At 46.5% G+C, this 13,634-nt stretch overlaps 1 protein-coding gene across 14 annotated transcripts in view; it reads right to left on the bottom strand.

Annotated features, from left to right (window-relative positions):
• NEDD4L (NEDD4 like E3 ubiquitin protein ligase) overlaps positions 1-13,634 on the bottom strand; it is a 342,878-nt gene that overhangs the window by 169,537 nt on the left and 159,707 nt on the right. For 3 of the 14 annotated variants that reach the window (XM_072757959.1, XM_025997672.2, XM_072757972.1), the window contains exon 1: positions 9,675-10,014. The exons of the other annotated variants lie outside the window; for them this stretch is intronic. In XM_072757959.1, coding sequence (XP_072614060.1) covers positions 9,675-9,697 — 23 coding nt within the window. In that variant the 5' untranslated portion in view covers positions 9,698-10,014. Of the gene's footprint in view, positions 1-9,674; positions 10,015-13,634 lie in introns of those variants that run through there. 14 annotated transcript variants of the gene reach the window in all.

The following is a 13,634-nucleotide window of genomic DNA, read 5'->3' as shown; positions in this document are numbered from 1 at the left end:
GGGTGGGCGCTCATTCAACATGATGGTGTCCTTATGAGAGAGGAAATCTGCACAGAGACAGACATGTGCACAGGGAGATGATGGGAAGACACATGGGGACTGGATGGCCAGGTGGCAGGAAGGATGCATCTAGAAGGCCGAGGGACACTAAGGATAACCAGCAAACCCAGAAGGGAGAAGAGGCAAGGGAGGAGTTTCCCTTCCCAGAGCTCCTGGAGGGAGCAAGTTCCTGCTGACACCTGGATTTCAGACTTGCAGCTCCCAGAACAGAGATAATACATTTCTAGGTTTTAAGCCACCAAGTTGGCGGGACTTCATTACAGTAACCGTGGGGAACCGAGAACCCATTAAAGCCAGTCTTTCTCAGAAACCCTTAGACCCAAATGTATCCTAGAACTCTCACTTTCCTCTTGTTTTAGAGAGATGACCCTGTCTGAATTCCTACATAATGTTCCCAGGAGAGGCTTGGGGCAAGATCCACAATCAAACCTTAGATCCATGCTCTATGTATGAATAGTTATAGCAAGTGTTCTACACAAAACCCAGAAACACTCTCGAATCTGTTCAGGTCAGGTTTTGCCATCAAAGGAGCTTCCCACAAGACTACAAAAAAAGTCCCAGTTGCCAGGGCTTTTTGGATTTTGAAACTGCTTAAGGAAGGATTCTGAACAGATAAGGGATTACGTACCTGTTCCAAGTCGTAGACCAGCAGGTAAGCTACACGTCCTCCTAAAGCCCCCCCGCCAATCCCGTCCAGACTGCTCACAGAAACACAGCTGCCTGTGAATCTGCAATTCCTCACAGAAACAGAATACACCCTCAACTCTTTAAAAACAAACTGCAATTTTTATGAAGTTTTATCTCCAAGGCTACATGACACACGCAAACAAACCACTAGACCCTTGACCTTTCCATGATGCTGAGTTCTATACGGTGTCACCACAAGGCTTTTTAAAAATTTTAAAAGGTAGGCAAAACAATTATGCTTCACAGTTATCACCACAGGAAGAAAAACAAGTATAATCAATAGGAAGTGGGCAAGGTGATGAAAATGCCCCCACCTTCATGCTCCCGAGAGAGAACTTACAGGGGGGACACTTTTTTTTCTTCCCCCGCAGTGATGCAGTGAATGTATTGCAGGTACCCATGTTTGGACTTCCCGGCCTGCATGTTGTCAAGAAGAAAGGGAGTTTATAGAAGAAATAAAGCCTTCATCAGTATGAAACCTCTCAAGTTGACCTGCTTGCTCCTCACTGGGGTGAACACCACCAGACCCCCGACCACATCTCCAAAGCTTAGCTACATAGGGAGATTTCCCCTTGTGCTCAAATATTTTAAAACAAATATTTTAAAATCCTCACTTAGGTAACCATGTTAGATGAGACTGGCTATTGAAGGATTTCTAAAGAGAGCCTAGGGTAGGTTCTAGAATTGTTGCTAGGTATTGGTCCTACTCACACCATCCCACGTCACAGAGGGTGTTAGAGCATTGAGGTTTTATGCTGCTAGATGACTTTGTTGTAGAGATCTATGTGTCTCTCCTGGTCCCTGGGACCCTGGAAAAGTGTTAAAATAATCAGGGGATGAGAGCACACAGAACAGATTAAGAGAATTTTCACAATAAAATGCACCTTTCCCATAATAACTGTAGTGGTCGGACGTCTATTATACTGAATCAGGACATGGGATCCTTGCTTTCCTTTTACCCTATGCATAAGGATTTCTCAGGCAGTACTTACTGGTCACCAACATCCACACCTGTTTGATTCCTCAAATATGCCAATCTACTGCCTTCAAATTTTTCAGCCCTCTTACCCTGGTTGCACGCTCGCTACAGGTGCCTAGGTTTTCTCCCCTCACTCCAGGGGAAATCCAGGGAGCCAGCACCACCTCCCTCTCTCCTTCACAGAACCAACCACCATATACTAATCGGCCTCCCCACGCTCTACATTTGTACAGTTGTGACTGTTTAGACCACTTCTTTGGCACCAAATCACGTGGCCTTTCTGCATCATTTGTCCTTCCTCAAGTGTGTAAACTTCATTCTTAAGTGCAAGTCACTTAAGGGCACTATCTACCTTCTTGGGTGGTCTGCATTTTTCACCCACAGAACAAACCCTCAATAAATTCTTCCTGGTTGCTGGACTTCCTACCCACCACTATGACAGGGTAACTTCTTCCCAGGGTCACACGTTTGGAAACGTGTCTTGCCTGAGTGGCCAAAACATGGATTTCTCAAGTTTCTTAACCTCAAATCTTTATGCAGCTGGTGTGGATTGAAATGCCATTCAACGGTGATCGCAAGTTAAGTAAAATCCATTATCTGCCACTTCCGGATGCAGCAGGTGTCACCACAAAGCAAGACATAACCTCTCCCCTTGCTGGGTTCACTAGGGGATAAGGTATGTTACTTTACCCCCAGCAAGGTGAACATGCATATGCACTTCCCATTCTGCAGAAATATTATTCAGTAACCATCCTGGGCAAGCAGTTTGAGACCTTGGCAATTAATGTTCAGGTAGCAGCAGGACTCCTTATGAGTGAACACAAAACCCTACCCAGACACATGCAATCTAAATTTGAGAAATGCTATGCGTGGGGATAACTATGTAGTCTAGCCAAATACCAATTATTACCTGCTAATTAGATTTATACTCTATATTCTGTAGTCTATAATTTTGAAGACCTAAGGCTTGAGCACTAGGCAAACAAATGAAGGAATCTTCTGGCCATCCAATCTCCGTGATTAAACACCTGAAGATGAAATTCACTGCAAGCCCCAACTTCCTCTACACCCCATCTTGCTAATGCAGCCAAATACTAAGGCAATTGCCCAAGCCCAACACGTAGGAATCACCCACCGGGAGCTGGTTCTTTGTAACCCCGGAGACAAAGTCTGCAGAAAACACCGCCTGCCCGGCCCTGGTCCCATCTGCCTCTACAACACCATCACCCACGTTGAGCCGAGGAGGGGGGGATAATATTTAGTTCTCCAAGCATACCCACGTGTTTCCCTTTGCTGGAAACACCCTGAGTCCACCCTGCTTGCATGTGGTCCTCACTCATCCTTAAAGCCCAGATCAACGGTCTCTGAGAACGCCACCTAACCCCAAACCCCTCTCCTGCTGGTAGAGGCCAATCAGTATAGTCACCCTTTACTGATGTGTCCATTTTGGCTACGGGTCCAGAAGATCCTAACAAGCCATCCATGTCTCAGTCACTTGTGCGTATAACACTCCAGTCACAAGGTAGGACTGCAGTAAGTAACTGCTTTCAGGGTATCGTGATGGCCCAAAAGCAGGCTGGGCCTGCGGGGCCCTGGGCACCAGAGGGGCGGGATAGCTCTGGTGGGCAGATCCTGGCACATCACGGACCGGATCGTGGGACACGAGAGGTTCACAGGCTGAGCGATGGCCATCCCTAGTACTTCCAGGTAAAATGCTGCTAACAAAGGAGTACACAGGATGGAAACAGCCTCATTTGCAATTTCTTTTTTTTTTTTCTCAAGTCCTGGCTGAAAACAAAGAAATCCAATAGTCATGGAGTAGGAGCCGAAAGTGCAGGATAATCTGCTCTCAGGGAGTTGGAACGAGAGGCAATTAATAAAGGATTAAGGCGAAGTAAAAGCACAGTGGAACACGTGGCTGCAGCCGGCTGAACGCTGAACCCCACAGCGGCAACGACACAGGACAGAGCCACCGTGGGAAAGCACCTGCTACGTGGGTGAGGAGCTGCAAGGAGCCCCCTGAGCTGCTCCCCAGGGCCCGGCCTCACCCTGAACCAGACGCCAGGAGGCTCAGCCCGGACCCTTAGGAAAAGCACGGCCCAGAGTCTCCGATCAGATCTGATCCCAAAGTGACGAGAGCCACCCAGCCAACCCCATCACCCCATCAGGCTGCCGCACAGGATGCAGCGAGGGGACCTCTGGACCACTCACCTCAAGCACTGACAACTCGGAAGCCACAACCTCCAGGAGAGCCAAGTGAGGACCAGGAAGGCCCTGGGGAGGCTCGGTCCACAGGCTGCCCCCCGCTCCCAGAAACCTCAGTGGGCACCTCTAGGCACCTGCGACCGCCAGGCTCCCACATTCCCTCTGCACTTGGTGAGCTGCTGTCATCCTGCGCAGTGAGGAGACCCCAGCAGGTCCCAAGGGCTTCCCCTGCTCGCAAGCAGGGCCCGAAACTCACAGCCTGGGAGCTGGGAAACCTCGGGAGCCCCATCCCCAGCGATGCTGGGTTAGGGGGTCCCTAGCTCAGAAGGGGGCTGCTCCGCAGGTTTTCACCTTCCCCTTCCCTCTCCACTGTTAGCGTCAGGTTCTAACACACTGCCGGTTTACGAGGTCTGCTTCCATGGGTTGCTAGAACAAATCTTGAGAAAAGAAGAAAACTCCAGGAGGTCACATTACCTAACGATTCCGTTCGGCAAATGACAAAACTTGTATCTTGTCAGTGGTGTGGCCACCAGTTCAACCCTCTGCCTGTGTATTTAGGCCACCACACCTGTTTTAGGAATAATTCACTTTTAAGCCACTTCATGGACGTGGATGCCCCTTGTTTCCAATCAGACTAAGTGATACTTGAAAATGTTTGAGGGGCGTCTGGGTGGTTCAGTGGTTGAGCGCCTGCCTTTGGCTCAAGGCTTGATCCCAGAGTCCTGGGATCAAGTCCTGCATCAGGATCCCCACGAGGAGCCTGCTTCTCCCTCTGCCTGTGTGTGTCTCTCATGAATAAATAAAATCTTTTTTAAAAAATGATGGATGGACATTTCCCCCCCAAGAAATATCTTTTCATTTTGCTCTAAGATCATTGACCACTTAACCTTCTAGGCACAATAAGGTATAGTTTTCTAGGCAAAGGATGTTTTACAGGATTTTCAAAGCCACCACTACCCTCACATTGGCCACAATTTCCATACTAACCCAAATCAATCATACTGGGAAGTAGCTGGAATTCCCATGCAGAAGGAAAAAAGCTCACCTAACTGCTTAATTGTTATACCCTCCCCTCCTGATTTTTTAAAAAAGATTGTATTCATTTATTTGAGGTAGAATGTGTGTGTGTGTGTGTGTGTGTGTGTGTGTGTGTGTGTGTGTGTGTGAGAGAGAGAGAGAGAGAGAGAGAGAGAGAGAGAAAGGGAGAGAGGGAGAGCGAGAGGCAGGCTACCCCCCGAGCAGGAGTCTAACTTGAGGCCCAACCCCAGGACCCTGGGATCACAATCAGAGCCCAAGGCAGATGCTTCACCGACTAAGCCACCAAGGTGTCCTCTGATTTCATTACTTTAAAGACTCTCACATGCCTCCAATGACAGAAACTGTTCACTTGGTTATTGGTCTCTTCCCACCAGGCTACAGCTCCTGGAGGGGGGCTGCCGGGGGGCAGGTGGCCACACAAGGCTGTGCAGCCTGCCCAGCACGTGGAATCTGAGTGGCCCCTGAGGTGCCCAAGGCATAGTTGAGAAAATAAGTTTCACCTCAACACCGTGAGGCCATTCAAGCTCTAACTGGTGCATGCTCAGTTGGGGAGCTCCCAGATTGCTTTTCATTTTGTTCTCTGCCCACACATCTCCCCTCCCTTAAAATAACAAAACAGCAGGGCCAAATATAGATGTGCCCAAGCACAACAAAAGGGTGAGTTAATTATGACACAGGTAACACCTAGGATTAGGCCAGGACCTGCTGCTCCAGGCAGATGAAGAGGCCAGAGGCTCCTGCCCAGAGAGGGACCCCACTGCTGAGTCTGTGGGTCTTAACCCTAGACGGGTTCTTGCTAAGCCAAGACGCTGGCCTTCTCATCAAAGCTCCCCATGCTGTGTCATGCTAAAATCTGAATTTAAACAGCGAGGTCATTTCAGGGGTGATGTATCATCTCCTGGGAGTTGCAGCTCCGCACAGGTGACAATGCCTCCAGTCCTCTTCCGGGTCCCCCTCTCTGACTCGCACACCCCCCTGCTTTACATAGCCTCTCTAGCCATCAGGTTCATTTGTCCCCCCAGCAAAGCGAGTTCCATCAGCACACACGGAAAGAAAACTACTCTGCCTTTGGTGTGCGGCTTCTCATCCATGAACAAAGACTTGAAAAAATGTTTTAAACCAGCTCACATAATTAGGGGAACCTGTTTTCCTGGGCTCATGAATCTTACAAATCAATTAAGTCTTAATTGACTTTGATTGTCATCTTCACTCAGCCCAGTTCTTAACGGCTGTGAAAGTTTTTTTTTTTTAAACATGAGGTGAAAACAAAGGGGTGGTGGTGGTGGTGGAAATCAACCTTGAAAGAATTTTAGCTCAGCAAGAAATGCCAACTGTAGGAAAAAAGAAGCCCTCAATGTCTAGCAGAAAGACACTTAATAAATATTTGGTAACTGACAGACTGAAAAATAAGAGGAATCATTTAAAGGAATGAACAAGATGTTACACCTGTCTTAAATAGCCTGGTCAAGGAGTTAAAACAGTCATACAAATAGAACACCAGATAGGACACTGTCCAAAGAGAGCACACCTCTTTCAGATAGATACACGGCTCAGTGAGGAACACAAGTTCAAACCTCAACACAACCCTCAACAGGCAACGAGGGAGGAGTAGGAATATATTAAAATACATTAAAGCCTCCACACCATTCTCTTTAATGAAGCCAGAGACCTCACAGAGTCTCAAGCTTGTTTGCTTAGCACAGCCGATCTTGGCCACAATAAACTCAACCTTGTTAACTGAGCTGAAGGTTCAAATCCCTTCAACTGGCACATGCTCCCGAAGATCACAGCCCCAGAACTCTGCACAGCCTCTGCTCCAGAATCCATGACCAAAGCCCTTATAATGTGACGGGGTTTCCAGATACTGACCTGAGTCACAGGTGGTTTAGAATTTCATGTGATTCCTTGCCTGCAGCAGTCTCAATGAGTAACAGATGAGCAGGACAACCCAAATCATTGCAAGTGGTGCTTTTTTATGTATGTCTATGAAGCTCTATCTACTCAACTTGGATCTGTCATCTCTGTTTCCACTTAGTGTGAAGTGACACTATTAACTGGCTCTAAGGTGTGGTGATATGTCACATGTCTCATGTGCCATTCCAAAAATTTCCATTGAGTCTTCCATGATCTAGAAGAAAATCAATCCTTTGTTTTCTGGAATCATGTCAATCAGGCGCTGGAATTTTTTTAAACTTTTTAAATTCAAGTATAATTAACGTTATATTTTAGTTTCAGGTATATGCTATAATGATTCGACAATTCTATACATGACTCAGTGCTCATCACAACAAGTATCCTCTTAGGAGATGGAATTTTGACTTTTCTTCCCGTAATCACCTCTAAGATGAACAAACACTGGTCTCAGCTGAGAGACTACAGCTCATGGTTACCTGAAAAGATCTCAGGATTATGTGGGCTAATCCAGTTTGGACAACAACAGCAGGGCAGGAGGAACATTCTAAAAGATCTGGAACCTTGGGCCTTTCAAGGAGTCAGAAACAAAGTCCTCTTTGATTTCAAGAGGGCAGTCGCGACTCAAGCCTGAACCACAAGTCCTGGCCAGTGGGCAGGATCACATGGGTAGCTGCCTACCTGTGCTCCTGTTTACCTGTGCTCCTACTTAACCTGTGCTCCTGTGCTTCCAAGAAAAGCAGGCCAAACACACAAGGAGCACAAATATTTACAGTAGGTGAAGGTGTGCCACGTGACTCTCTTTGGAATTCTGAGCCACTGAGAACATAGTTGAGGGAGATTCTGAAAACACTTGAGAACACGTGCTGTTGCCATCACCCTGAAGGTGAATGACCTCAGAAGCCTCTGAGATCTAAGGTGAGAGATTAGCTGGCTGGCTCTGGGCTGACCTATAGAATGGGACATCCTCTACATTGCTAGCACATTAAATCATTGCTAGCTAACCCAAAATGAGCAAGGAGGGAAATCACCAGGAGGAAAGATTTCTGCCAAAGTGAAAGAAATGAAAAGAAATGCCTTCACTTGAAAATTGACTTGGAAAAACACTATACAGTATAGATGGTAGGGCAAATACTGCCTGGAATGAAATTCAAAAGAAATCAAAACAACCCTACTATCCCAACACAACTGTCGTGATCATAAAAGCCCCCGTGTTATCATCAACTACCTCCAAGATGTTGTCAATAAGTATACAGGGCTCCCCACTATCACCGCATCCACCCACCCAAACCACTTTAAGATAAAATGTTTATGTTCCTCCGATAGCAAATTCCTATCATTCCACCCCTGCCTTCATTTTATATGTTATATTCCACACTGGCAAGAGAATGTCCTAAACATGCTGTTTTACATCAACATTCAGTTGCAATACAGAACTCAAAAAAGAAAAAAAAATCTGTAACATCTGCAAGAATCATTCCGCTTTCTTTTCCCCTAATAGAAAGCTTTTCTCCCCCCACCTCATTTCAACAATTCCTACGGGAATTAAAGTTCACCTTGTCCTCTCCATGAATATTTAAAGGAGGGGGGAGTCAATAAAACATAGGTTCTTTAAATCCCCTTTTCTCTTATAGATTGGCTGCTTGTTTTCACTTGTCTGGCACAGTTTAACACCTGTGAACAACACACTTCTCAATGTGAAATAATTTATTAAAGAATGATGACTAAGATTTGACTATAAGCTTTGCCATCTGACATCGTTGATACACTTTTATTTATTGTCTTAAAGTTCCATCCATCTTAACATTTAACATTAGGAATACCTGTCTGAAAGCAACCTGGCTCATTAATATAAAGGTGTGGCCTGCACTCCAATTTATTTCAGGCCTTGACAACACTCACCAATACGCTAACTAGTTAACAGTTTATGAATCACCATCAAATGAGACAGTAAAGAAACAAAAATCACGTGTTAATCATAAAGTGTATTCCGACATATGAGTAGTAAGGGTGGGAAAATGAGAGCAAAACCTCAAGGAAAAAACTCAGTTGAATACAGGCTCTCAAACCAATCATAACCACAATGGCGATAATAAATGCATTCAGGATAAGTGAGGAGAGCCAAATACTAAGGGGAGAACGATTTCTCTCACTGCCAACTCACAATTCAGATAGAAACCATAAATCATTCTCCAAGCCAACCATTTCCAAACTAAGATGTTATTTTCATTTGAAGCCAAGTAGAGCTGGAGTCCCCCTCTCCGCTAGGGAGATTTCTAAGTCAGAAATACCCAAAGAGAGACCCACAAGAGAACTGGAGGAAAGACAACTGTTGCTTCCTACACCACGGACTTCTAAGCGAGAGAACATCCACAGAACCGACGTGGTCTACATTTTCCATTATTTTCAAAAAGAAAACAAAGGTATCCATGGTGCTTTCATTTTGAGAAAAAAAAAAAAAAAGCGTACGTTTTCCTGGTCAAGACAGAGATAAGAAAGCAAAAGGGAAGAAATCGGGAGAATTCAGATCACAACTCTTTCCAAGTTTCATTCTTGGCCGACCATCCCGTCTACACGAAGCAAGGGTGTCAGTGATCAGCTCCAGCTAACTCTGAACACTGAAAAGTCATTTAAGTCATTTATCACGGGAAATCTTGCTAGAAAAATGCCACAGATATAAAAAAAAAAAAAAAACCACACACACACACAACCAGCCCTACACCAAAATCAAACTCCGTGCCAACAGAGGTTACACGTTCATATAACAAACATACAGTGGCGTCTTTGTTCCTACCTGTAATTGTCCTCAAAGCTCATGAAAAACAAGCCATCTGTCCTGCCGGGAAGCGTCTGGTTGGGCCGGCCGTGAAGTCACTCGGCTGGGACTCTACCTGGACGACCCCGGGGGCTCCTGGCTCCTCCTCCTTCCCCGGGCAGGAAAGCTGTCCCCGCACACACCTGTGCCGGCACGCGGGGACCACCAGGAAGTCCCAACACCACTGAGGAGGAACGCAGGGAGCTCGCTACTTATACGGATGACTCACTTCAATGACAGCTAGAAAGAAGTGCTTGTTGGTGGAAAAGGAGTGGAGTCGAGCTCCACCCCTACCATAAGGATTAGGTAACTCCACCCAGAGCAGCAATTAGCTCCCTCAGCCACCCAGTGCCCTAACGTTAGGTTACCTGCAGCAGGGCCTCTGCAAGTGGCTTCTCGCCCGGGGAGGTAGAGGAGCGCACCGGCGATACCCTAACCCGGGAGCATCTGGTGCCGTTAAGAACCATAACTGGGGCTGCGCTGTTTTGCGTATTTAAAACTGCAACTGAGTTTCCTGGGAAGACGGGGGTGGGAGGACAGGAGAGGTCTGTCCTCCTCCCTCACAACGAACTCGGCCTCTTTCCAGTTTCCACCGGTGGGACCGCACACACCAGGCAAGCTAGAGAACTCCTGCTGGACCTCAAAAGCTGAAAAGAGTGCTTTTATTTTTTAAAGATTTATTTATTTTTAATTTTTAATTAATCTCTACGCCAAACGTGGGGCTCGAACTCACATCCCTGGGGTCAAGAGTCGTATGCTCCGCCAACTGAGACAGGCCAGGCAGCCCAAAAGCTGCAAGTCTTGACGGGGCAAGAGGCCGAAGCAGAGGTAACTATGATGCAAACTACAACACCATGCAGAACTGACAGGCCAGGGGGGTGTCGGGTGTCACTGGAGAGATAGCACCACCCTATACACCAATCCACCATCCCTGGTGTGCAAACTCATTTTCAGATCAACCAGCTGGGTGTCCTTTGGTATAGACCCAGAGCATTAAGTGAGGGCCAGCAGAGCTCACCTTGGTACTATGTTAGCACTGTGTCCCACTGGAGGGGTACAGTTTACAGCCCTGACCACCCTTTATTTACTGGACACCCAGGGACCAAGTAAAACATGTGCTCTTTTCTTTGGCTTGTGACAGGCACTAAGCTCCACTTCTCTACTCTCGTCCAAAGCCACATTGAAACCCAGGTCTACAGGCCCAGCAGGTGTGGCTGAGATAGGAAGTGCCCCCCTTGTAGGAAAAGCAAACTTTCTACATTAAACTCAAATTGGGTGACACGCTCATTCATGAAGTCCTCCTGGCACGTCAGCAGAGCACCTCTAAACTAGACTTTCAAGTTCCCACAGGGGCTCAAAGGCTGGGATTCCCCGAAGTGCTGGGGCGAGGCAGATGACCAGCGGAGTCAGCGACCTCTCGTGGCTGGGGGATCACTGAGGGCTTGCTAGAGAACATCTGCCCTGGGGGGTTACCATTAGAAACCCTGTCCCCGAATACCCGCTTTCAGACTGGCTGAACACTGCAACCATTTTTAGTAATAATCTTGAAACAAGGGAAATGCCCTAAGCTTCTAGTATTTGGCAGGTGAGGACACACAAGGTGGTAAGAGCAACGCCTCCAACTTTGACTCTATCTAAAATTACAAAGTTAAGCTGGTTCACATTTACACACTGGGTGGAAGGTTAAATAAATAAGAACTACAACATACTATAATACACATAAACAAACTGAATAAGTTATTTAGCAATTTGCCCATTCCATTAAAGATAAGAGGCACCGGGGGGCAAGCTGGCTCAGTAAGAGGAACCCTCGACTCTTGATCTCGGGGTCGCAGGTTCAAGCCCCACGTTAGGTGTAGAGATTACTGAAAATAAACTTAGAAAAAAAAAAGATAAAAAGCACCTATCATTGCCATCAAATGCTACTCAACTGTTATGAGCTGGGAATCGTGTCCCCTAACTGCTCATATTGAAGTTCTAACCCTTAGTCCTGAGAACGTGACTATGTTTGGAGACAGGGTCTTCAAAGAAGTAACTGAGCCACAATGGCACCTTCAGAGCGGGCCTCTAGTCCAATATGACTGGTGTCCTCGCAAGAGAAAACATGGACACAGACAGGAGCGAAGGGAAGACCACGTGAAGAGACGGGGAGATGATGGACATGTGCAAGCCAAGGAGAGGGGCCTCAGAAGCAACCAACCCTGCTGACCCGTTGCTCTCAGAATTTGAGCTCCCTGAAGTGTGAGAAGATCAACTTGTTGTTTAAGCTGCCTGGTCTGGTACTTTGTTATGGTAGCCTTAGCAAGCTAATACACTAAGTAAATAATCTTAAATCTAACTATGAATACAAAAAAAAAAAAACCACAGATCTCACATTTCTGATTAATAACTATTCTCTCATAGCCAAGCGCTTCATTTCTACTCCCTGTTTACTGAGGCTCTGCCTTGAATAACGCAGAGAAAACCTTATTCTGGCTGAAGGACTAAAAAAGGTCTACAGAGGACCTTTCCAATTCCAATTCTCCTGCTTACATGAACAAACTCATTGACCAAGTGATCTCCATCTACATCTTTCTCCTTGACCCACAGAAATCAGCTTCTGCTCAACCTCCACTAAAATGCAACTAAAACCATCGGCAACTGAATCGGCAGTCTTAGCCCTGAATTAAGAACTGTTAACAACAGAGGAAATGTTAGAAGTCTTAGTTCAAGTCCCTCTGTCTAAAAGAGGGAACTGGAACCCAACTAGAGCAGCACCACCATCTAGGAATAAATGCTGATGGAGATTCAACCCAATCAGTCAGTCCTAATGAAGTGTTAGCATCGCTGCCCCACTCTACTATTAACAGAGGAGAGCCTGAAATTATCAAATCTCTCCAATATCCCCAAAAAGGAAATCCACTGCTCTACAGAGCAGCTGAAGTGCAGAGACAAGGATATAGATGCTACAGAACTAAGGGAGTGTGGCCAAGGTCGGAGAGGAAGTAAAAAAAAAACAGGATTTTTTTTAACCTGGGTACATTCGGAGTCAGGTAATTCTTCATTATGGGGGGCTGCTCTGTGCATTGTAGAGTATTCAGCAGCATTCCTGGTCTCTCTCCACTAGACAGAGTTCTCCCCCAGGGGTGACAACTAAAAACATCTCCAGACATTGCTGAGTGTCTCCTGGGAGGCAAAGTTGAGAAGCACTGGGTTAAAAGAAGAGGACTTTGTGCAGAGAGGAGGCGTTGATGGCCCTAGAGAAGGGATGGGGAGTGGGAGGAGCCACTTCTGAGAGGGTATAGAGGTGGTATAGAAGAATAAATGACAAATGCTGTTGTAGACAGGAAGGAATTAGGGACAGGAGTTTTCCTGTAGACAGGGAAATAGAGGCAGTATTTCTCCCTCTGACAGTTGCTTTTTTGCGATTTCTTGCTTTATTTTTTCCAAAGAAGCAGAAGACCCAATCATGGGTTGGGAGTGAGGGAATCACAGATTCAAGAGCGTCAAGAGAACCAAAGTCTGGAACAGCTAGATAGCAAAAGGGATGAAGGGCAGCTCCGAAGTCTGATGGAAGACTGCCCCACAAACTCAGAGCAGTCCCAGCATGTGTGAAACTACAGGTTCCCACCTGCACGGTGGAGGATCCAGGAAGAAGGTAAGGAAGCTGGTTGGATGAATGCAACTGGGGTCCCTAAAGGGGTGTGGACGCGGGGTGCCACAGATATGCTGTGGTCAGCAGTGGACAGAGCAACCTAAGGTTACTGGAACCTGTCAACAAGGAATCTGCCGCAGCAGAATAAAGATGAGGAAAGCCTAAGAAAGGGGGCATGGCTGAAAAGGAAACTGAGATCCTATAGACAGTCTAAAAGGCTAGAGACACTCTCCCCTTTAATAATTCCATTCCAAGGAATCTTTCCTAAGGAAATAATCAGAGATATAGTCAAGTGATAGACCCAT

Source organism: Vulpes vulpes, chromosome 5 (genome assembly GCF_048418805.1).
Source record: "Vulpes vulpes isolate BD-2025 chromosome 5, VulVul3, whole genome shotgun sequence".
NCBI lineage: Eukaryota > Metazoa > Chordata > Mammalia > Carnivora > Canidae > Vulpes > Vulpes vulpes.
The sequence above is the reverse complement of the archived record's forward strand: the minus strand, read 5'-3'. Positions and strand labels throughout refer to the sequence as shown.